The 24,927-nt window shown below is 39.3% G+C and overlaps 3 protein-coding genes and 1 pseudogene across 3 annotated transcripts; all 4 read right to left on the bottom strand.

Moving 5' to 3' along the window:
* Positions 1–10,602: 10,602 nt before the first annotated feature.
* LOC149054993 (uncharacterized) lies at positions 10,603–11,204 on the bottom strand (annotated as a pseudogene).
* A 2,556-nt stretch (positions 11,205–13,760) lies between these two features.
* Positions 13,761–14,810, bottom strand: LOC107171850 (uncharacterized). Its single transcript, XM_089229481.1, has 4 exons — positions 14,640–14,810; positions 14,475–14,579; positions 13,947–14,421; positions 13,761–13,890 (listed from the first exon to the last, which is right to left on the bottom strand). Exons 1-4 carry the CDS (start codon positions 14,806–14,808, stop codon positions 13,761–13,763), a joined length of 879 nt encoding a protein of 292 aa, XP_089085607.1. The 5' UTR covers positions 14,809–14,810.
* Positions 14,811–14,981: 171 nt separating this feature from the next.
* LOC149054994 (uncharacterized) lies at positions 14,982–16,508 on the bottom strand. The gene is made up of 4 exons (XM_089229482.1): positions 16,057–16,508; positions 15,893–16,003; positions 15,515–15,839; positions 14,982–15,456 (listed from the first exon to the last, which is right to left on the bottom strand). Exons 1-4 carry the CDS (start codon positions 16,448–16,450, stop codon positions 14,982–14,984), a joined length of 1,305 nt encoding a protein of 434 aa, XP_089085608.1. The 5' UTR covers positions 16,451–16,508.
* Positions 16,509–16,556: 48 nt separating this feature from the next.
* LOC149054995 (uncharacterized) lies at positions 16,557–24,445 on the bottom strand. The gene is made up of 4 exons (XM_089229483.1): positions 24,073–24,445; positions 23,189–23,931; positions 16,634–17,578; positions 16,557–16,565 (listed from the first exon to the last, which is right to left on the bottom strand). Exons 1-4 carry the CDS (start codon positions 24,443–24,445, stop codon positions 16,557–16,559), a joined length of 2,070 nt encoding a protein of 689 aa, XP_089085609.1.
* Between the last annotated feature and the right edge of the window lie 482 nt (positions 24,446–24,927).

Here is a 24,927-nt window from a genome sequence, read left to right on the forward strand (position 1 = left end):
ATCAATCTAAGTCTAACAACAAAAATAAAAATAAAAATAAATGAATCGCACACTGCGAATCATAGCATGGAACGCCAATGGGCTAGTACAACGCAAACAAGAACTTTATGATTTCTTGCACAATGAAAGCGATATTGAATGAAATTGATATTGCTCTTATATCAGAAATACATTTTACAGCCTGGACTTTCTTAAAAATTAGAAATTATAGTATCTATACCACTCTCCATCCTTGGTAAAGCTCGAGGAGGTATGGCGATAATCATAAAAGAATATATTAAACTTTTTGAGCTTGAGAAACACTAAGAACTATACTTACAAGCCACAACCTTAAGCATCAATGACCTAACAGTTACGGCTATTTATTGCCCACCACAGGGAAGCGCAGACAAAATTAAGTTTATTGATTTTTTCAAAAGCTAGGACGCAGATTCATTGTCGGTGGAGACTACAACGCAAAACACACCTACTGGGGATCAAGACTTATCACTCAGAAATGACTGCTCTATTTAAAGCAGTCAATACTATCAACGCTGAAGTCAGTTCTATGAGTAAACCAACTTACTGGCCAACTGATTCGAATAAATCCCTGATTTATTAGACTTTTTCGTAGTTAAAAATATTTCCTCTAACTATGTTGAAGCTGAAGGACTAATAGAACTATCTTCTGATCATATTCCCGAGTTACTTTCACTAAGCTCAAATGTCATAACGAAAGAAAGAAAAATCTTTCTTACAAACAAAAGAACTGATTGGGATTTCTTTAGGAGTGCTCTCGAAGAAACCATCACTCTTTCAGTTAAGCTAAAAATATCATCAGATATTGATGCGGTAGTGCAAAAATTAACTAATGACGTTTCTGAGGCAGCGAAAGTGGCCACACCCATAATTCATGAAGGAATTAATCGGGACACCACTTACCCAATTGAAATAAGAGAACTTATTCAACAAAAGCGTAAGGCGAGAAGAACCTGGCATAGAAAGCGACATCCAGCGGATAAAACCAAATGGAATCGTATTAGTAAAATTGTACGTGAGAAAATTAACGAAATGAAAAACAAAACATTCAAATCTTATCTGAGGGGCTTAACCGCAACGGACGATACAGATAACTCTCTGTGGAAAGCCTTGTAGCATTAAAATACCTCGTGAACATGTTCCACCTATCCGTAAGGTAGACGGTACTTAGGCACGCAGTGAGAAAGATAAAGCCGAAGTATACGCTCAACATCTTGAGTATATTTCAACCAAATAATATCGCTTCTGAACTTGATATGATATAATGTCAACCGCTCAACGGAACAAGAGAAAAAATACGGTTTTTACTCCTCTAGAAGTTGTTTAACAATTAAGCACATTAAACTACTCCGGGAGAATATTAATTTTATATCTGGATTATCGAAATAGTCCAAAAAAACTACTGTACGTGTCAAGATATCGTTTTGACTAAATTAGATGGGTAGTTTTATTTAATTAATTGATTTCACTGTATCGTAATATATAATATGATAAATCAGTTAATAAAATTAGAATATACATTATAGCAATTTGAGTGACTATTTTTCTTAAAATCTAGGATTTTTATAATTATGAATAGCAAATATGCATATTATCTATTTATGAAAAATGGATATACTTAAAGAGTTGTGAGTTAATTGAACATTGTTATTTTACAGTCGTTAAAGGTACGTATTATCAATATATTTTTTGTTACATACTACAAGAACAACCTAAGTTGTTTTCTGTGATACGTATCATTTAAAATGTGAAATTCTGATAAGAACTAGTATAGTATGATAATCTGTTTGGAAACACTAAAATAATTCTATTTTTCACATTTAGGGCAATTTGTCGTTAAATATTAGGTACACCTTGTTAGTTTAATTGATGATAAAATTAAAATTACCTTAAACAATTATTTAAAGTAGGTACTTGAGATAAATTAACAAAAAACAAAGTAGGACATGATTATTTGGTGTTCAAAGGTTTAGAAAAATAGTAAACATATTTTTCCATATTTTATACACTTTTAATGCATCAATATGTTATAGAAAACATATATATGTATTATAAATCTTTAATTCAGAAGACGTGATGAGTGTATGATATGGATGTATATCGTGATTGCTTTTAGCTAGTAAGTCTGTGATAGCAGAGGCGTATTTAGGCACAGGCCCTATAGGCCCGGGCCTAGAGCGGCAACATTGGAGGGTGGCAAATTTCAACAATTTTTTTTTACAAAATTAGAAAAAGTATTTTTCATTTGATGAAATCAAACTCAACTAAGTTTTGTTCGCTCAAAATTAACCATATTAGTATATCTACATATAGATATATGTATCTTTTTTAATATAATATTATAATATAATAAATTGTACATTTAAATACGTTTTAGAAATAATTGTAGGAAGGATGGAGGTGGGAGGGAGGCGACGAATTGGAAAGTGCCTAGAGGCGGAAAAACCTTAAATACGCCACTGTGTGATATGTACAACTTGAGCTTAATATAAAAATCGATGAAGAATCTGAATAATTAGCCTATTCACTATTGTATCAATTTTATTGACATAATGAATATTATATTCTGCAATTACTTGAACTGTTTATAAAGTTATTCAGATTCCTGTTTTTTTTTTTTTTTTTTTTCATTAATGTTTAATTTCTTTGAGATCTATTATAATTCGCTCAAATGACAAATTTAAAATTAATCAGAATAATATATAGCAAAGTTTCCCAACCTTTTTACCATCACGGACCACTTCGACAATATTGTATAGATCGCGGACCACCACTTCAATTTTAAGAAAATTAGGAAGATCTTTTTTTCCTCATTAACAAGAATACACAAAATTTGTATTTTTATTATTTTATTAATATACTATTATTATTATTTATTATTACTATTAATATACTATAACTATATTAAATAATGTACTTGGTGTAATTTTTTTGACTGCATTTCTTTGACCAGTTATTCAACTCTCGGATGAATGTTGCTCATAGCTAAACACATGTCATCATTTACGTCCAAGCGATTCCTCTGTTTATTTTTAATTACAAATTAGACTAGAAAATGCTTGTTCACACAAGTATCTAGATGAAAATACTAGTAAATAAAGTGTGACGATTTCCCGGAGTTGAATATGTAATGTTGCACTTCTGCACCAAAATCGCTCAAGGTTCATACCAGAATCAAACTTATTTTCGGAGTCAGAGTCGTTTTGCATTTCAATGACAGCATCTTGGAGATATTCTGGGTCTTTTTTGACTGCTGGTCATGGTGGTTCGAGGACCATTGGTTTGGAAACACTGATATACAGTAATTGTAATTCATTTAGGTTCATGATTAAACCAAACACTACATTAATCAATTGCTGACTAATTTAGGACCCTGCAAACTAATTTTTAAAATTCATAAATTTAAAGTTCACTTAAATTGTATACCTTCTCGATAAGCAAAAAAATAAATGACGACGGTCGATCCCAATTTCTTATTTTCTTCATGTCATGAATGCATAACAAAATTACATTCTGTAAAAAAAAAAATATTTAATTCTGTTTAACAATTAAGCACATTTAACTACTCCGGGAGAATATTAATTTTATATCTGTATTATCGAACTAGTCCAAAATAACTACTTTACGTATCAAGATATCGTTTTGAATAATTTAGATAGGTAGTTTTATTTAATTAATTGAATTTACTGTATCGTAATATAGAATATGATAAATTAGTTATTAAAATTAGAACACACTTTATAGCAATTTGAATGACTAGTTTTCTTAAAATCTAGGATTATTGCAATTTAATAGCAAATATGCATATTAACTATTTAGGGAAAATGTATATTATATAAGTACTTAAAGAGTTGTAAGTTAAATAAAGATTATTGTTTTCAGTAATTCTTGGTACGTATTATCAATATATTTGTTGTTACATACTACAAGTCTTCTCTGAAACGTATCTTTTAAAATATGAGATTCTGATAAGAACTAGGATAGTATGATAATCTGTTTGGAAACACTAAAAAAATATATTCTATTTTTCACATTTAGGGTGATTAGTTATTAAAAAATTGCACTTAGTTAGTTTAGTTGATGATAAAATTTAAAATACCTTTAACAATTATTCAAAGTAGGTACTTGAGATAAATTAACAAAAAACAAAGTAAGACAGGATTATTTTGGTGTTCAAAGATTAAGAAAAATGGTAAACATATTTTTCCATATTTTATTCACTTTTAATGCAATAATATGTTATAGAATACATATATATATCTACTTTGTTACTTTTGGCTCCTGTGAAGCTGCTTCTGCTGTTCTAACGTCCTATCGTCAAGCTAAAATCCAAAATTTGTCTCTTCTACCACTTACTAGCATTGTACGTGACAAAACTTTACTTGAACGTCAACAACTTCATACCAGTCACCTTGAGTTAGATCGTCGAGTTGCTGCAGGTGAAAATAACCTAACCATCACGTTAAAAAACGGTTCTCCGTTCTATTGACTCGGGTATTTTTCCGTCTGCACTTAAACTTGGCTCTATTAGACCCATACTTAAGTCTGGTGATTCAACTGATGTTTCAAACTATCGTCCCATAACTATCCTCCCTCATTTATCCAAAATATTTGAAACGCTTGTTCTTAATTCGATTCGTTCTCCCTTGAATCATATCCCAATTGATGAGCAGCATGGCTTCCGCTCTGGTAGATCAACTATTACTTGTAACCTTAGTCTACATTCATATATATATATGATTCTTTTCGCGATAACTGCCAAGTAGATGTAATCTGCACAGATTTCTTCAAGGCTTTCGATCGTGTTGATCATAATCATCTTATGTCGACTTTAGACTCTATAGGAATCGGCGAACCACTACTTTCCTGGTTTTGCTAATACATTACAAATAGGATCCAATGGGTAACTGTTGATTCCACCTCTTCGGACCACTTTACCCCCTCCTCAGGCGTACCAAAAGATGCTATTCTTTCTCCACTTCTGTTTGCCCTATTCGTAAACTCAGCCGACTCCGTCCTCCAGCATGCCAAATTTCTTATCTTTGTGGTTGATATGAAAATCTTTTTCCGTATAAAATCCATCTCTGGCTGTCACCTTCTTCAAAACGACCTTCAGCGATTAGTTGCGTGGGGTTAATTTTTGGGGCTAACTCTTAATATAGCTAAATGTTCAGTAATGACTTTTTGTCGTATAAATGCTGTAATCGAGCATATTTACTCCGTAAACAATACCACCTTAACAACCTGTAATAATTATGTAAAAGATTTAGGATTTACTCTCACACGGAACCTGTGCCCTAATATGAATATTCAGATAATATGTTGTAAAGCTCTTAAACTGCTAGGTTTCATAAACCGTGTCTCTTCAGACTTCCACTTGCTCAACCCTCTAAAAACTCTTTTCTGCTCCCTAGTCCGTCCCATCCTTTAGTATGGTTCCGTTCTCTGGGACCCGTCCACCGCTTCCACACGTAGCATGATAGAAAGGGTTCAAAGAAAATTCCTCCGTCAAGCTGCTTACAAACTAAAGATAGTCTGTCCACCTCACGATTACACGCCAATCCAACACCTCTTTTCCTTAGAAAGCCTCGCCGATCGTCGTTATTCAGCTAACTTGACATTTCTATTCAATCTTCTTTCATCTAAAATTGACAGTCCTGAATCACTATCCCGTGTCTCATTGAATGTCCCCTCCCGCCGTACACGATCATCTGTTCCATTTCATATACCTTTCTCTTCCTCAAAATACTATCTTAACTCACCGATCATCCGTCTAATGTGCATTGCCAACACTGAGCCTTCATTCTCTCTCCAAAATTGAGCCTCTTTTCCATAAACAAAACTATTATTATTATACTAATATAATCATGTATTAAAGGGTCCGTCCCGTATTGTAAAATAAAATAAAAATAAATAAATAATGTACTTGGTGTGATTTTTGTGACTGCATTTCATTGACCAGTTCTTCAACTCTCGGATGAATGTTGCTCATAGCTAAACGCATGTCCTAATTTACGTCCAAGCGATTCCTCTGTTTATTTTTATTACAAGTAGACTAGAAAATCTTTGCTCACACAAGTATCTAGTTGAAAATACTATTAAATAATGTAAGACGATCTCCCTGAGTTGAATATGTAATGTTGCACTTCTGCAATAAAATTCGTCAAGGTTCAAAATGTGTTAGATGCCTTGCATTAAATTTTCAAGCTTTTCTACCCTACAAATAAATTTTTATCGGTATTTCTAGCAAAAAAAACTTAAAAAATTGAAAAATTAAAATGTCAGTTAACAGCTTAAAGCATATTATTAATATTACTATTGTATTTTTATTTTTATTTTCAAAAAGACGGTAAGAAATATTATTTGTTTCAGTTTGTCATTTCATTGATATTTTTAATACATTTTTTTAACGTTACCTAATAATTGTACGTAAAGGATATATTTCTTTATCAAATTTGTTTAGTTGGTCTATTGGGAATTATAAAATAAACTTTTTGTAACTTATGTTGTCAAAATTTAAATTTAAATGCTTATAAAAAAAATCATGACTATGTATTTTTAATATTTATCAACCGCTATTGTCAAATTGTGTTAGAAGCCTTGCATTTAATTCTCAAGGTTTTCTATCCAACAAATATATTTGTATCGATATTTATAGAAAAAAAAACTAAACAAAATGAAAATGTCAGTTAACAGCTTAAAACAAATTATTAATATTATTATTGTCATTTTTATTTTCAAAAAGACTGTAAGAAATACTTTTTGTTTCAATTTTTAATTTCATTCATCTTTTTAATAAATTTATTTTTTAATGTTAGAACTTTTTACTTTTAACCCCCCAAAGTACCAACAAGATTCACTTTCTGATCGAACAATTTACTGAAGTAAAAAATCGAAGCACTTTTACTGCCCCAAAACGTAATGACAGACACAAAAAAAAACACACATCATTGTAAGATCAACACCTTCCTCACTCCGCTCAGAATTTAAAATGTTTAATATATATTATAACCTACATTGATTAAATATTGATGATAATTAATGGCGTGGCCCAACAGTGTAGACCATTCGATGGAGCACTCGATGATGTCCGAGAACAGAGTTTAGTGATTTTATTACTTTTACGGGATGTAGATAAGCAACTAAAAGTGGACGACTCCTTATATGTGTTGGGTATGCAATATGAAGTGCATCTGTGACAACGACGACGAGGAAAGAGAATAGAGAACACGGGAATGAGGATGCAACAGTTTAGTTATGGGGAGGGACTCTCTGTGGTCGAATCGATCTGCTGCAATGACCACAGAGCTCACATAAATTAACCAACCTTAATAACTACACTTAATTCTACTGAAGTCTGTAAGTCTGTTTGGCGGATAGAAATGGAGACTAATGATGTTCTGGAAGACCTGGGCGGCCTCCCACACACCACGACGAGTGCTGGCGGTCTTACGCACTTACGCAGAATGAACAGCACAACGATGTAAGCGGCCTTTCACACACCCTGGCGATTTCTGGCAGTCTTGCGGAAGCGTGATTTTATCCACGAAAACTCAACGGATGAGTCCTGAGATCGCGTGAGTGACGACAAAGAACATATTCAGTGGATACTTACGTGGCTATCGTCGCACATGACAAGTCGGACGATGGAATAAAATTAAAAAAAATCCCACCAATGATTTTATGCCTTAATGGCGAAACAAATATAATAAATTTCGTGCCGCATTGGCTACAAAGACAAGTAAAAAAGGTACGATACTCAGTTTTGAGATTATTGCGCACAATGCGACTTACTATAATAGAAAAAATCAAATCATGACAGAAAAAATTTTAAACAGAGAACATATAACAAGGAGAATAAATAAGAAAACAATTATAATAATTTAACAATTAAACACAAAGAATGGAGTGGTGAGCGGGGAAGACAGGTGAGAACCTAACCTGACCGATAAGATATTTCTACGCCACTCGCCATGCTCATTAGCATATCACTATCATAATTTCAGCTCCACCAATTACAGTAGAGCCTCGATAGTCCGGACGAATTCAGATCAAACATCGTCCGGATTATCAATTTTTCTGGATTACCGGAGGTTTTTCAAAATTACCTACTAAAATTACTAAGATTTTATTTTTTATTTCAATACTATTTCACTATTATTTCACTAGTATTACGTACCTACATACATGTATAGGTCTTTACTAGGAACAGTAGGTAATAAAAATAACGAAATTGTATTTTAACAATATTTTATGCATTAATTGGGTTGCGAGAATTTTCGTACAATTTATTTACGAACAAATGGAATTTTGTCGTCCGGATTACCACCTTCACCGGATTATCGGGGGTCCGGACTATCGAGGCTCTGCTGTAACTTTAAAATAAGTCTATCATAACAATTTGCTCATTATTATCATTTGACAATAGTTTTTTTCTTCTTAATCTTTTGATTTAATAATCTTGTTAGATACAATTTTTAGATAATTTCAAAATTAAATATAATTATAATATTATAATAACCATTGTTTATTAATATATATTTTTTTACAGACCCAGATCGTAAGTATATTTTATAATTATTGTCATATTTCTACATTATTCTCTTCGGGAATTATCAAATGACAAATTCAAAATTAAACAGAACAAAATCGTTGTAACAAAAACTTATAATGATTGTATTGTGTATCATTTCTCAATAGTTTTTTTCTTCTTAATCCCTTTGGTTTATTAATTTTAAACAAATATTTATATTATTATTGTCATTTTTATTTTCAAAAAGACGTTAAGAAATACCTTTTGTTTCAATTTGAAATTTCATTCATCTTTATAATACATTTTTAACGTTACCTAATAAATTTACGTGAAGGATATATTCTTTCTCAAATTTATTTTGTTGGTCTATTGGGAATTATAAAATATACTTTTTGTAACGTATGTTGTCAAAATTTAAATTTAAATGATTATATAAAAAAAAAAAAATGTGACTATGTATTTCTTTTAATTTTCAATTGTTATTGTAAAAAAATGTTAGGAGACTGGTATTAAATTTTCCAATCTTAGATTTAAAAAGGAAAACTTTTATGAATATCTATGTATGATAATATTAAACTTTGCCGTAATTTTTACGTATTTGGTCAAAATTTGAACTTCAATTGCTTATAAAAAAATATCATGCCTATGTATATATTAAATATTTTTCAACTGCTATTGTCAAAATGTGTTAGAAGCCTTGCATTAAATTTTCAAGCTTTTCTACCCTACAAATAAATTTTTATCGACATTTATAGCAAAAAAAAACTAAAAAAAAATGAAAATGTCAGTTAACAGCTTAAAACAAATTATTAATATTATTATTGTCATTTTTATTTTCAAAAAGACGGTAAGACATACTACTAATATTTACTTAATATAATTAATAATATATACCAGGGATGGGCAACTGGCTGTCCGTAGGCCACATGCAGCCCGCGTACCTTATTTTTCTGGCCCACGCTACATTTTAAAATTACTTTATATTATTTAAGCACTTATCTGTATTTTATTTCATTTTATTACATTTTTCGATAAAATGTGGATATAAATTCTTATCTTGTTTAGTATTATGAAATAGCCGATTCTGAAACCTGAGCCCTGAGCCTTGAGCCAACTGAGTCAACTGAGCCAACTGAGCCTGATACCTCAACCCTCAACCTCAACCCTCAACCCTGAGCCAACTGAGCCAACTGAGCCTCATCCCACCTCCCGCATCCCGCCACCACCGCCACCACTACCGCCACCACCGCCACCGCCACCACCGCCACCACCGCCACCACCGCCTCCCGCATCCCGCTGCCACCGCAACCCGCCACCGCCACCGTCACTGCCACTGTCGCCACTGCCACCGCCGCCACCGCCACCGCCACCGCCGCTATACCATTATAATTGAAAAATGCCCCCACCTATTATAGAGACTCCTGACTGAATGAGCCGTTTAGTCCGTCTGCTGCGTTACACCGTTGTGCACTTATTTTTTCTTTCCAAGTCTTTAAAATTTTTAGTGAGTTTTTATTTTGAAAAATAATTTTAATCATGGTTGGTTCAATTGGAAACATAGATGCAGTGTACAAGAAGAATTTTACTTATGTACCTCCATCACCACCGACCGAACTTATCGAATCTACATATTACACACTGGATTTTGCGAACCGTAAGTTTATGCATGTCGGTATTGACCCGAGCGAAAAATTCCAGGTTGTTGTACATTTTTTAACCTCATCGCGGCATGTCAAAATAACACCGGATTTTCTAAAACGTATATTTTCACTGATGGGTAATATGCTGTCATTCGTATTGGAGCAGACACTAACATATAAGCGCACGTTATTTTTGGAAACAGAACTTTATAAAATATCGCGGAGAAAATGTGATAGTGATAGAATCAAAAACTCAGGACGGGTGCAGAGTACTGTTGAATCGGAAGCACCTTATACAACTTAAGTATTTGGAATGGTGCATATTTGAAACGATTACACAAAAATCAATTATGACACAACCAGCTGTCTTAAAACAATTCGAAATGTTTTTAAACTATATCAATGTTGAATTCACCAAAGTTGATTCACACCGCCTTTTTTCGGAATATTTATTGTTCGTGGAACTTTGGTCTTCTTAATTTTGAATGTTCTTCGCGCGACGGCTACACATTTTTTACTTAATTTCATAAATTTTTTTTCACTGACTTTTTTCTTGATAACATTTTTAGCTGCTTTGATCGCTGCTTTGTATCCACAACCACCACCTACTTTACGTTTTGCTTTCATGGCGGTAGTTACGCCCAAAGCTACAGCTTTTTCTTTTAGACTGGAATCTCTCGACTTGAATCTATCCCAGGCTCGCTGCTCTAATATATAATCAGCTTTGTTACGATCTGCGATAGAGTTACTCTGTTCGTACGCAATATCGTGATCTCTACAAGCAGAGTCCAGTGGGTTTATACCTTTATCGCCTCGAGCTAATCGTTTTTTTAAATTTGCACCAGGCCCACAGTATTGATATCCTAAAATAAAAAAAAATAGTAAGAAAATATAATATTATCATGTTTAGAAAAAAAAATACAAGGCACGTGCAGCTCGATTGGTAATTTACTTATAAGCGTGTTGATAAGCCCACCGCCCTTATTCTTGGTGCTTCTTCGAGCGAGTGACATTGTGTACTGATTACATTCTCGTCGTTGCTCAGTTATTTATAATGAATTTCATCAAACAAGGAATAAAACTCACAGTTGAAAACGTGGATCCTCCTACATCGTTTAAGAAACAGAGACATGGATCGCTTCTACCTAATACGATACGTGCGCTTATCGTGGGTCCTTCTGGCTGTGGGAAAACTAATTTAATATTTACGTTATTAACGCATATAAATGGAATAAGATTTCACAACGTATACATATATTTAAAAACATTGGATCAACCTAAATATAAAATGCTAAGTGATATATTATCGGGCACTGATGTTGGATTATTTACGTTCTATGAAAACGAACAAGTTATTGAACCTGAGAAAGCTTTACCAAACTACCTCTACCAAACTGTATACCAAAAACGATTTAAAAACATATAAATCAATATTAACTCAAACGTCAGCTCATCTTAAAGCAGACGGAACAAAAATTAAAAGATGTGGAAATAAATACACGGATTTAATCCAAAATCTGTTTCCATCGGGCGCTGGACTGTCAGTCAAATTACAAAATCATAATTTAGTATACTGGAACGATCCTAACGAGCTAGTCGATAGATTGAAGTTACTATTGGCGTCAAAAGCAGCTGGTAATACAGGAGTTTTAAACGAAATAATCTCGATTTTCGAAGAATTGCGTGAAGCAGGGATAATAAAACTTATTCCAAATGTCTAAACGTGAAATCTCAATCGAATTACACAAACCAGCTAGAAAAAAATATACAAGGCGTAGGGTTAATGTTTATGGCAAAAACGATCTATGGCAAGCCGACTTGGTCGAAATGATACCATATTCGAAAAAAAATAAAGGGTACAAGTATATTTTATGTGTGATAGACTGTTTTACGAAATATGCTTGGGCAATAGCGTTAAAATCCAAAATTGCTAAAGAAGTTTCCAGTGCAATGTCTAAAATACTGGTCAAACGCTCACCAAAATTATTACAGCTCGATAATGGTAAAGAATTTTACAATTCAACATTCGATGCCTTGATGAAGAAGCACAACATACACAAGTATTCTAAGTATAGTACTATGAAAGCGTGTATTGTAGAACGTTTCAACCGCACATTGAAAGAAAAAATGTTTAGAGAGTTTACGGCACGAGGTTCACACGAATGGATTTCTATTTTACCTTCATTGATTAACGAGTACAACAACTCAAAACACAGGACCATAAGCATGACACCAGTGCAAGCTGATGCAGATCCAACGACAGTCAAAATTAAACAAAGAAAAATTATTGATGGAAAAATTAAATTAAACGTTGGTGATAACGTTCGTGTAAGCACATATAAAGGTGTATTTGCAAAAGGCTATTTGCCTAGCTGGTCTACAGAAATATTTAAAATTGCTAAAATTAATGAAACATTACCTACCACTTATCAATTGCAAGATTATACTGGAAAACCAATTGCTGGCTGCTTTTATTCAGAAGAAATATTGAAAACAAACTATCCAAATGACTACTTAGTAGAGAAAGTTATACGTAAGAAGGGGGACAAAATTTTTGTGAAATGGCTAGGGTTCGATAATACGCACAATAGTTGGATAAATACAAGTGACATGAGGAAATAGTGTCAGTCTAGCTACAGACATTAACGTGTTTGGTAGTTCTCAGTCTAGTGAAACAAATAAATTTTTAGTAAATCTCGAACAAATTATTAAATCGTATTCGAATAAACTCGATAAAATTGAGCATTTACTTGAAGAAAATCATAAATCTATTCTAATTCAAGAGGAACCAACAGAAAAGTTAGAATTAAAGTGCATAGAGATTACAGAGCATATGACAAGAGGCGAAATATCATTACAAAATATCAAAGAAACTATAGTTGAGATTAATAAAATAATACCAGCTATACTGAGCCGCCTTAACACTATAGAAACTTATTATAAAGACAAGCCATAATGTCTTCAGCCATCTTGGACATGCAATGCATTCTTGGCTTGAACAATAAATACATGATTAAAGAAATGACTATAGTAGACACAGAAACTTGGGCGACCCAACACTGGATTTTTAAACATTCAAAATCGATGGAGGACAACAAAAGTCGTAAAACTAACAAGTGGCTGGAACGTAATTATCATCAACTATCTATAGAATACGGTGACATAGAGTATGAAGAAGTCGGTAGAATATTGAATTCATTAAAATTCAGATGCATTTACGTCAAAGGCGAACAGAAAAAACAAGTTCTTATGGAGTATATACCACACGTCGCACTCGTCAACATTGAAGACTTGGGCTGCCCTCGTTTGGATCAAATATGTGATGACGAAACTTTACCTTGCTGTATTTTTCATATGGGTTTTAATCCAAAACAATGTACATTTTACAAAGTATTTGCTATAAGGAAATGGTTTATAAATAATTCTTAAAAATTTAATTGTAAATATACAATATTTTTTTGTCATGTAATAAACATAATATATTATATTTTAACTTTGTGTTTTTTATACATGGTTATAAAAAGGTTAGAATATTTATATTTTACATAAATATATACATTAATCAGTATTTACAAAAATCGATATGTACGGGTTAGGTTAGATGTATAAAACGCTCTCATTGAATCTTTATCTTGTTCACTCCATTTCACTCCTTCAGCATCCACCTCAGAGTCGAGTTCCGGCCAAACGTCATCTTCCCTATAAAATTAAAAATATTATAAGTATAAATCATAAACATAATTGTATTAGCTTACTCTATAGAGTAGTGGCCGTGAGCCAAGGTATGTATTTTATCGTCCAATACCACTCTCTTATCATCAAAACTGATGTAAGTTAATTTGTTCATCTTTATAGTATTAAGTTGGTGATTGAATGATCGAATGGAGAAATTTTGATGGTAGAAATCGAAGTCAGTTTCACCGAATAAACACTTTTTATGATTTTCAAATGTCATGTGATTTTTAATAACATGACCTCGGATGCCTTTCGCTTTGATTTTTTCTTCATCATCCAAAATGTATGCATAGGACTTTGCTCGAAGGGCTATAAATTCTCTCATAATGTGCCCATCTGTTTCATCAGAAAATAGCCCGGGAATCTTCTTTCTCTCAGCAATGTAACATGGATGGTCCTGGGGTAGATTTGACGTGTCCATTCGATCAAGCAAGTTAGAATTATTCACCAGATCATTGTAAAAATCATCGGTCTGAATGTAGTATACCAGTGAATCTACGATAACATTATTATTATTAATGATATATCACTATTTTTTTTTTTTTTACCGGTGTCAGTGTACATCAGCTCGATTTTATCGCCATAGTGTTTTTTCATAACGTTATAGTGATAGTCGTACATCAGGGTCTTTGAAATATCTAGCACAGCAAAACCTGTAATCAATTGAAACATTAAAATCTAACAGTATACGTCAATTTAAAGTGAATATTTACCAATATAAATAGGTTTACAAAAATTAATGATTTTATTTTCTAACGTAACCGCATGTAGGTTTTCGTTGTATGTAGTGCAGTGTTTAAAGGTTGTTTTGTTAATAAGTTTTTGTAGTCGCTGTTCACTAGACACCAGTTCAATGTTAATTCTTTTTCTTACACTTTCCATCGTTTTTCCTAGATAAATGAAATTAATATAACGAGTATTAGTTATGATTTATATTAACATACCAAAAATAGCATTGTTCATCAGCTTATGGATCAGCTGCGTGGTCGACGGTGGATTGGTTTCGGAGTGGCTGTAGCAGGAGCTACTATGTGGTTACAAGACCGATGCTTGGTCTAGGGGAAGGCTGCCGAGTGAGCATTCTCCTTAGCGCCCACCCAGCTTACCGGTGGAGCTATATGCACCGGAGGTTGCCCGTGACCAAATACGGGAAGCGATGAGGATAGCTCGCGACCCGACCAGGGTGGCGAAGGGCACGTGTACGCCTCAGCCAAACGGTACGGGCGCACTCTCTCTCGACTTCGGTGGGAACGGGTTTGCGCCCGGTGCTCGTGGTCCGTAGACGACGCGTGGCCGACGTGCGGATGGCTTCGCCGACGTGCGCCGACCGTGAACCTCCGCGGCTCTCGACTAGCACACAGCGCTAATGTGAGGTCCACGGTTGTAGCCGAAAGGCAACAAAACCCGGGAATTCTCGTGTTCATCAGCTTAAAGAAATCCTTTTCAAAGTCGTTTTTTGCCTTCTTCCGCAACTCTGTATTAAGATTGATATATTCAGACAGCCAAGCTGATTGATTAAATTGAACTACTCTATGCACCTATAGTAAAATTAATATGTTAACATTTTTGAGGTATGTCAAGTATAAACGACAATATATTTACTTTTTCGACTATGAGACCGTTGGCTATAGCTTGTTGTAGGTTTCGATAATGTATCACATCATTTTTTTTCGATTCTAGTGTTGCCATGAGTTTCTTTACTTTAGAACCTGATGGAACACTGTTTTGAGGTAGGAATGGTAAGTCATTATGTTTATCATGTAGTTCTACCGGATACTTGACGTCAACTTCATATATTCGGCCGATAGGAGATGTTTCGTTTAAATCACTTAGACCATCTAGCGATGGCTTGACCCACTTAAAGCCACCATATGACATGTACTGTGACATCGCCCACCCGTAGAGATTATTACCTAAAATAAAATTTTAATAATACAAAAAAATAAAATAAAATATATATACTTACAATCCTGATATATCAGCCACGATTTTTCTTTATCTATGTTATAATCAGGTGTTTTTTCATGGTTTGCCTTAGCGTATCTCATACTAGCTTGAGTCAATCCACCTCTGATTCTTATGAGCATAAATAATTAAATTTTATAGTAAAAATAATCGCGAAATATTTACCTTCCTCGAACATTAACAACATATCATACTCGGTGAGTAGCTCAAGCTTCATTGAAGTGTATTTTAACATACAATCAAAGCTGAAGCCTGGTGCTGTGTAGTAAAATGCAGGGTCCAGTTGATATGTAGTCAAACACAGATCCCTAAAATTTTCAAAAATGTCTGCCAGTAATAAAACATCAATCTTTAAATACAAGTCCGAATAATCTCCAAGTGTTTTGCATTTAAAGTGGTTCCATACATCTGCTGCATGTTTATACTCTTCGTTTTCAATATGTGACTCTGTGAGGGTGCTGTAGAAATCTTTGTACTCCGGTAAACATGATTCTTCTAACCTGTTCCACCCATCAGTGTACTCGTAAGGATATACCCCTTTACGGGTAACAAAAGGCATATCTTCGGATTTAAAAACTTTAGAAATTTCTCTGAATTTTTCAAAACCAGGAGTAATTAAATTTGACGACAGAGTCGATAAGCTTGAAGCCAAAAATCTGAATGTATCAATGAATCTTATTGAAAAATCTTTGTTTACATGTTTTAAAAATGATATATATTTTTCTTCAGTATTTGGAATGACTGAAATTGTCTTAGTGTCATATCCCAGCTTGGTTACGATGAAATGAGCATCGTAATTGGACAAATTATGTAAAAAGCATGGTACAAAATTAGGCGTTTGAAGCTTGAGGTTACAAGTATTACATAATGTTTGACGGAATTGACCGGATAAGTGGGAGTGATCTGCTACTTTATGGTTTTCCACAGAAAACCTCTTTTTACATAAATTACATGCTTTACATAATTCATGTTTACGTCGCTGTTCCGGTGTCATTATAATTGGAGTGTTGGTTTTGAGCAGTTTGTCTATTTTATCAGCAATTTCAACAATACTTAATACAAAATGTTTCGCCACCTCCTGATTATGTTCACTACCATGGAAAATAACTGGTGTTGTAGGTATTCCAAACGTTTCAAGCAGTTCAATCAGTACGTCGTCTTTAGCTTTTACAACGAAACCGTAACTCATTGGGGAATGTTTTTGAAAAGCCAATGTATTCTCGCCTTTGCTTTCTTCACATTTTACAAGAAGTGCTTCAAAGTCTGCATAGATAACTATAGGGTGACGTTGTGTTTTTTTCCAAGCTTCAAACTCTAACATTGTTCCGGGCGCAGGCAATTTTGGTAAAATAGGTTTGTGTGCTCCACATATCATTTTGTGCTGTTCCAACCCCGCACGTCCATTCAACTTATGTTTTAAAAATTGCTCATCGAATGATGTAAAACATCTCTTGCAAAAATATGCTAAATGTCCATGCTTATTTTTTTGTGTGCTAATAAGTCGTGATAAATTTGATATATATACATAATGTGAGCCACTATCATCCGTCACCAACAGTAAGTCGAAGTGATTGGGTTTTTCTTCGTTCACGACACGTAGTGGGTACACATTGTATGTTGGATATTTCCTAGGTGGTTGGAACTTTTTGTCTAACCCATACACATTCACAGAGACAGACATAACCAACTTTGTGACGGGGAGAAACGAGGCTCTGACCCCGGTGGCTGTGTTTCAAGCCCTTATCCGTCTTGCGCGGGCGAACTCTCTCCTCGCCTTCGTGACACGGTCTCATCCCTCCGGCGAGTTTTATGCGCGGGCGCCCGGACGCCAGTCACGCCTCCCGCCCGCCGGCGGCTCTCTTTCTGAGATCGATCGTTGGGTCTCGAGTCCCGTGTCGGCGACCGCCGGTATCTTACCTCCGGACAAGTTTCTCCCCTTCTACTAATACGTTACTCCCACAGTCTCCACGAGGCCGTCCACATAGGCGCGGGTGTGCGACGAGCCGGACGCGGGCGCGGGGCTTGGCCGGCGCACGCGTGCGGCCCGCCGGGCACGCGCTCCACTGCTAACCAGAACACCGCTTTCCTTCCGGACCGTGAGGCATTGTCGGTCTTCGCGGCGGGGCGTATTTCTGGTTCCCGTGGAATGGGATTTCGGAAGCCATTCTTCCCGGTACCCACAACGACCGTTTTCCCGCTGGCATTATCGTCGGGGACGGAGTTTTAGTCCGCCACGGCGCAACCCTTGTTGGAGCGGTACGGTTTTTGTCGCGGGTTTCCGTTCCCGTACCGATTTCTCGGCGGTGCTTACTAGCGGCGATGACCCCGAGCCGGTCTTCTCCGTGCACTAGGCGTCCTGAACGGTCTGGGTTCAGTTGGTCGGACTCTCGATCGGAGTCGGACGAGTGATAGCCGGCATGTGATCGGAGTTCCACGGATAGGCTGGCGTGAGGTACCTACGCGTGGTTACTTTCTCCCGATCCTTCCGTCTCCACTCGCCCAATTTCCCCATCGGTATGTCGCAGATCTGCGGGCATTTCCTTTTGGTTGTGCCCCTATTCCTACTCGGGTCTGGTTTTCCTCGTGCGGATTAGGAAGGGGTTATCCCTCTTTACCCTCGATCCTGGCTTCCCCAGGATTCCGTGTCGGAATCTTACATTAACGCCGAAACACGCCTAACGAGCCAGCCCTTCATCAGTGCGCTTCTCAAGCGATTCATGTGCGAATCTTTGAAGCGCCCGGAACATGACCTCAGATTCGGTCATGTGCTCTAAGCTGCACGGCCAGTCCGCACCGGTCGCTTGCGCCGCAGCTATGAGTTGTTCTCTTTCTCGGTCAGCAAGTGGGCATTCAAACAGCAGATGCTCGGCGGTTCCTGCCGGGAACCCGCAACGGCAAGCTGCATCGCCAGTAAGGTTGAAACGGTGGAGTGAATGATTGAAGTCCCCGTGCCCCGACATTAGCTGAGACGTGAAGTGGTCTGGGATACACCACCCACGGTCCAGCCGCGTCCGGACGTCCGGGAACCACCTCTCAGTCCACCTTCCCTTACTAGAGGCGACCCACTATTGCTGCCAAAGGAGGATGGTTTCAGCGGTATATCTTTCCTCCCTATTCGCTGCCTCGAGGGCCGTCATCGCGCCTCGCCTTACCGCGGCTCTGTCCCTTTCAATTCTGGCCAGTTTCTTTAGCTCGAGGTCCAGCGGGGGCACTCCCGCTAGGACCTGCAACGCCACCGTGGACGTCGTCTTATAGGCCCCCGTTATCGCTAACAACGGTTGTCTCTGTGCCATATTTGCCCTCGCTCTCCTGTGTCCCGAAGCCATGCACTTCTCCGCTCAAATCGATGCCGCGTACCCCATCTGAGGTACGAACACCGATTTGTAGATCCGTAGTGCCACGTTGCTCTTAAGTCCCCATCGGGTCTTGGCGACTCCATGCAGTCTGCTGAACAGGCTTTTCGTCGCTTCCGCCTTCTCCGCTAGGTGAAGGCTGAAGTCCTGTTTTTGGTCAAATGTGACCCCAAGGTATTTCGCCTTGGCGGTCGATCTTATCTTTACTCCGCCCAGTCGGAGTTCCAGCGGCTTCGAGAGCGAGTTTTTAAGCCATAGCGTTTGAAACTTGGCCGCGGAAAAGGTGAGTTTTCGCTGCTCCGCCCATTGCGACGCTCTCTCGAGTAACGCATTTGTTCTGCTAGTGACTTCCGGTCGGTGTTTACCGGAGACTAGAATCGCGATGTCGTCTGCATACGCGACGATTTCTGTTCCCTCAGGCAGTTCCTGCGTTAGCAACGGATTCATCGCGTATCGCCACAAGTCCGGGCCGTAGCTCGATCCTTGCGGCGTGCCCTTAGTTAGGGTCCTCGTTATGTCGACGCCGCCGATCCTCATACCGGCCCGACGGCCGTCGAGATAACTCTTTGTCAGTTCGATGAGCCCGCTGCTGCAGCCTGCCTGTTGCATATCGAGTATGAGCTGGGGCCACCAGAGGCAGTCGAACGCGCCCGATATGTCCAGGAATACGGCATGCACGTATTTCTCTGTCCTGTTTTCGGTCCAGCTGAGTACGTGATTGATCGCGTCGATCGTGGAGAGGCCTTTCGTGAACCCGAATTGTCTTTTCGACATGCGGGGATCCGTATCTTTGCGGATTCTCTCTACTATAATGTGCTCAAGCGCTTTCGAGATCACCGGCAGCAAGCTAATAGGTCGATACGACTTCGGCTCCGCCGGGTCCTTACCCGGGGCTTTCCTGAACACTACTAGACGTGCAATCTTCCACGATTTCGGGAATCGCTTCGTCCTAAGACAACAATTGAAGGCCCATGTTATGTCCTTGCCTATCACTGGCCACGCCTGTCTCAGTATTTTCGCCGTTATGCCGTCCAAGCCTGGTGCCTTGTTCGGAGCCATTCTCCAGATGGCTCCCTTGACCTCCTCCACATCGCAAGGGTCAATCGGTCCCGACTCTACTTGTTCCGGTCGAAATGTTCCCAGGCCGACCCCCGCTCTTTCCCGGGTTTCTTTTTGTTCCAGGTTCTCGCCTACTTCCGTATCACCTGGAACTAAGGCATCCATGAGGGCATCGCCTGTCTCCTTAAGAGTTAACGTGTACGATCCGTCCAGCTTACGGATCGAGGCCGGAAGGTCTTCCGAAGGCTTAGTCCCTCCGGTTTTCAGCCATTTGAAGACGGGTCCCCACGGGTCGCTATCTCCCGCGTCCGTGACGAATTTTCGCCAAGCGCTTCTTCTCGCTCTGAAGCAATGCCTCTTGAACGTGCGCTTACGTCCCATGTAGACAGTACGGATAGCCCGTCTTCTGAACGCAGTTTTTGCATTCCTAAGCTTGACCTTCCAGCGGCCGAGTGCACTCAATTCGCTATCCAGCGCTTCGTTCCACCACGGGGGAGGTCTCCGTCTGGCCTGGGTCCTCTTGGTCATTTTGACCTCGCAGGCCATTTCCAGCACTTCGGCGAGTGCTGCCGTGCAAGTTTCAACGTCTGGCGACTCGAGACTTCGCGATTTCGCGTCTCTGCATTCCCTCAGGAACTTCCGGAACTCAGTCCAGTTCGTTTTGGTGCAATTATATTTCCTTGCCGTATCCTGGGTCTCGACGCGCACGTCTGCCCTCGTTATTATATTAAAGCTGATCAGCGCGTGATCGCTCGACGTAAGGTCGTGAGTGGCCGACCAGTCCGCAACCCTGACGTTGTTACGCGTCAGCGTCACGTCCAGGCAGGCCGACCCCCTGTTCCTAAACGTCGGAGGGTGCCCCGCCTTGTTATGCACTGAGAGGTCCTTCCGACCAATCAAGTCCACGACCATGTCTCCGCGGGCGTCCGAGACCGTGTCGTGCCACACCGATGACCGTGCATTTACGTCCGCGCAGATCAATACGGCACCATTGACTTTACCTAGAATGTCGTCTAGCTCGTCAACGTATGTCTGGGTCGGCTCACTGTGCTGAAAGTAAGCGGAGACCAACGTCAAGGTAACGTCTCCATAGCTCAGCACGGCCACGGCAAAGTGGCTGGAATCAAATTGTCTAAGAGTCAGGAGTCCTACGGCAGGGTTCACGACGACAATCGCAGCCATGGGCGTGCGACCGGTCGCTATCACCCTAAAGGGGCGCCTATCCAGTAGGTAGACCCCTCTGCCGTCGGTCGCTGGCTCTTGTATCAGGCAGACATCTATTTCGTTCCTGACTAATAGTCTCTCAATTTCGTGCATGACAGCTTTACTTCTGGCTGCATTTATTTGATAAATTTTAATTAGCGTCTCCGGTGGCACTTGGCCGACCGTGTTTTCAAGTCTACTGGCGTCAGATGCAGCGCTGACATCTGAGCCAGCCGTTCCTTCTTTATCAAAGTCACCCTCAATTTGAGCTGGCTCCTCCGCGAGGACAGCTAGAGTGGTTTCCGCATCTGCCAAACCACCTGACTCGGTTGGTAAGTCTCCGGGTGCCACATCCCCGGGATCGACAGTCTTTTTTGGGCACTTAGCCCGTTTTCTCAACCTGAGTACTTTCCGTCTCACTCCCTTCCGGGAGCGAGCCGGTGCCCGCACTGAGTCGCAGCTAACAGCTGCGGCCGCAGCCTGGCTTAAGCGGCTTTCTGTCGACGGGCCGCTCAGCACCGTCCAAAGACCTAAATCTTTGACACATGCGTGGTGGGACTCCGCAATCCGATCCCCACCTTCCGAACCGCAGTTCGGCATACACGGAGTAGTTGCGCTTTTCGCTATTTTGTCCATGCGTTTGTGGGATTTAGGGTCTTCTAAGACTGGAGTCGACCACTCTCCAGAATTCTCCCCATATCACCGGGGGAGCCGGTTCGGAGATGCGCCCTCCGCCGGCGTTGAGAGAGTGGTGCGGGGTCCTGAGACCCAAGTAGGCCGCTGCCAGCCTTCCCAGTTCCGCTTCCGTCTGGAACTCGCATGACCGTGTCCTCAATCCCACGATCGGTTTCGCCCATCATCAGTCCCGGTACAACCGAAGCTGGGCTTATCCAGGCGGGCGACCAAGGGTACGGCCTTAAGCGATCGCCCGCCCGACTCCTTTCCCTACGTAGAGTTTACGGGGCCTGGTATATCCCAAGCGTCCTGACTCTTCGCCACCCGGAGATTGGGTGGTGCATAAGTCCTTGAGGTTAGCGGAGACGTGTTACGCCCTACATCACCTGCCTCAAATTTTTACGCAATCTCGATCCCATGGATCTGAAGCTAGGGACAAGCTTCGTTAAGTCTTCCGCGTCACTCGCCTCGTTTCCGCGGGGGGAATGACCAGCAAGTCGCAGGCGACGTGATCCGTCCCCGCGCGTCCGGTTTGCGCGTAATGCTAAGACTTCCCTCGTCACTTCCGCGGGCCCCCGCACGAGCCACGAAGCCGCGCGCGTAAGACGCTGGTCCTATGTGCGCCCCGCCCTCACCGGCAATTCGTTTCGCGTTGACTCGCGTCAACGGGTGCCTCGTTTGGCTAGGCGTAGGCACACCGTCCCAGCCGTCCGGCGGGTGCCTTACCACCCGCGGCTCCATGGTCGCTCACGCGCCCCGGTCGTGTCAAGGTATTTGCGGTGCTTACGAGTCCCGCGAGAGGAAACCCACGCCCCGACCGGCCACCGGACGACCAGCCAGTAGTTTCTTTAACCAGCCAGCCGCCAGCCACCGGCCGGCACGCCAGTCCGTCCCGGTCCTTCGTCGGCATCGCTAAGATGCAGGCCTGCCCGGCGGCACGGGATGTGGTCCCGGGTCGCCGCCCGCTTACGCGGTTTAAGTCTTAGAGCCGACACATTCACAGAGACAGTAGGGTTATTATATTCGAATTTCTGAACGTCGGATAATGGCGTTGGGAACGATATTCCATTGAAATTGTATTTATACTCGTGCTGCCTATAATTATCACCAACACGATGTTTATTTAGTTCAGTCACGTGCTTCGCCAAAATCGTCCATTTAAAACACTGTTGAGCCACGTTTTGGGGATTAATTGTGGCCCGTTTTCTGTCTACAAAAAAATGCTGGCAACGGTATGTATGACGACCCCCCCCCCCCCCCATTGGTGTATATTTATAGACTGCCAATAATAATCCATCTATAGTTTGTAACGTGAACCCACTCCCTCTACTTGTATAAGTCTCCTCTTCAATCAATAATTTTGTAAAAGATTTCTCAAGAATTGTTGATATATCAGACTCTCTAAACATTTCAACTGCAGATGTTTTAAATGCACGATTTTCCAAGGAATTTTCTACACGTAGGCGATTGTAGGTCGCCTCGAGCTGCAAGCTAAATTTTATTGGATGTTCCTGAACGCGAGTTTTCAGTATGTCTGACAGAGCAGGTCTTAGTGAACGGAGAAAGTCGATGTAATTTTGAACATTAGCCAAATTTTTTGCGAAATACCAGGTGACTTTTCGAGCCGCGGACGACGAGATTTCCACAAACCCTGGAGACTGTACTAAATCCATACGTGCTTTTTTGGCCCTAACTGCTGACGCGGTGTTCGCGACGGAGACACGTTTCCCCTTATTGATCGTAGTGTAATCTTTAAAATAAAATACATGATCCTAATTAAATAAAATGTGATGGTGAATCTTTTTAAAAATCTATTAACCTATCTATTAACAATTTGTTATGAAAAAAATCTTTTATTTCGGGCCCTAATAAAAAAAAATATCTAACTAACCTGTATTATCGTTTTGAACTTCTTCATTTTCAAATTCGTCCATTGCTGCCATGCAAATCTCGTCCTCAGACATCATGTTCGAGCCACCAGCTGGGACATCGGGGACAAATATTTGAGGGGCAATCTGTATAACACTCAGTCGTACTGGTTGAGCATCGATCGATGCAGCCGGTTGGCCGAGCTGCGCATAGGGTTGGCGAAGAGCTGGTACGATACCATGAACATTTTTCAAATGTTTGGCGAGACTAGTTTTGTATGTAAATTTTGACTGACAAACAGTACATGGAAAACGAACTCCAAAATGTTTTTTTTTGTGAGCAGTCAAATTGTCTTTACGCGTAAACGTGGATACACATTGATCGCATTTAAACATTTTTAAATTTTATAAAGTAATAGCGAAAGAAAAAAAAGAAAAACACAAATTGTTAGGTGCAAATAATGCTTAAAAATTAAAACGCAAAGAAATAAACACTGAAAAAAAAAATACTTTTAAATTCACAAAAATGTTTAAAGACGAAGCGTACACCGGTTTAAAACGTACTGATTTAAAAGATATTAAACACTTTGTAACTCACTAAAAATTTTAAAGACTTGGAGAGAAAAAATACGTTCACAACGGTTTAAAACGTACTGAAAGACTGACAGCTCTTTTAGTCAGGAGTCTCTTTAATAAGTGGGGACATTTTTCAATTATAATGGTATAATGTAATTAATTGATGTGGACTAATGTTAAGACGGGTGACATCCTGGTGACTAAATCGGTCATTACTAAGTTATTCACTAATAGGTATTTTAATATCGAATAATCCTAATGGCAGTTAATATACGGCGGCGGTGGCGGTGGCGGTGGCGGTG

Source organism: Diuraphis noxia, unplaced genomic scaffold (genome assembly GCF_037042655.1).
Source record: "Diuraphis noxia isolate RWA-SAM2 unplaced genomic scaffold, SU_Dnox_SAM2 contig0005, whole genome shotgun sequence".
NCBI classification, from domain to species: Eukaryota; Metazoa; Arthropoda; class Insecta; order Hemiptera; family Aphididae; genus Diuraphis; species Diuraphis noxia.

Bases quoted from the DNA above. Each gene is read 5' to 3' on its own strand.
- LOC149054995 (XM_089229483.1), bottom strand. From the start codon at position 24,445: ATGTTTAAATGCGATCAATGTGTATCCACGTTTACGCGTAAAGACAAT. The intron at 23,932-24,072 runs GTTAGTTAGATA...TTTATTTTAAAG, and splicing joins AGTTCAAAACGATAATACAG to ATTACACTACGATCAATAAG. The intron at 17,579-23,188 runs GTCTCTGTGAAT...CCCGTCACAAAG, and splicing joins TCGAATATAATAACCCTACT to TTGGTTATGTCTGTCTCTGT.
- LOC107171850 (XM_089229481.1), bottom strand. From the start codon at position 14,808: ATGGAAAGTGTAAGAAAAAGAATTAACATTGAACTGGTGTCTAGTGAA. The intron at 14,580-14,639 runs GTAAATATTCAC...AATTGATTACAG, and splicing joins TTGTAAACCTATTTATATTG to GTTTTGCTGTGCTAGATATT. The intron at 14,422-14,474 runs GTAAAAAAAAAA...ATGTTATCGTAG, and splicing joins GCTGATGTACACTGACACCG to ATTCACTGGTATACTACATT.
- LOC149054994 (XM_089229482.1), bottom strand. From the start codon at position 16,450: ATGCCTTTTGTTACCCGTAAAGGGGTATATCCTTACGAGTACACTGAT. The intron at 15,840-15,892 runs GTAAGTATATAT...ATTTTATTTTAG, and splicing joins GTGGCTGATATATCAGGATT to GTAATAATCTCTACGGGTGG. The intron at 15,457-15,514 runs GTTTATACTTGA...ATAGGTGCATAG, and splicing joins GAAAAAGTAAATATATTGTC to AGTAGTTCAATTTAATCAAT.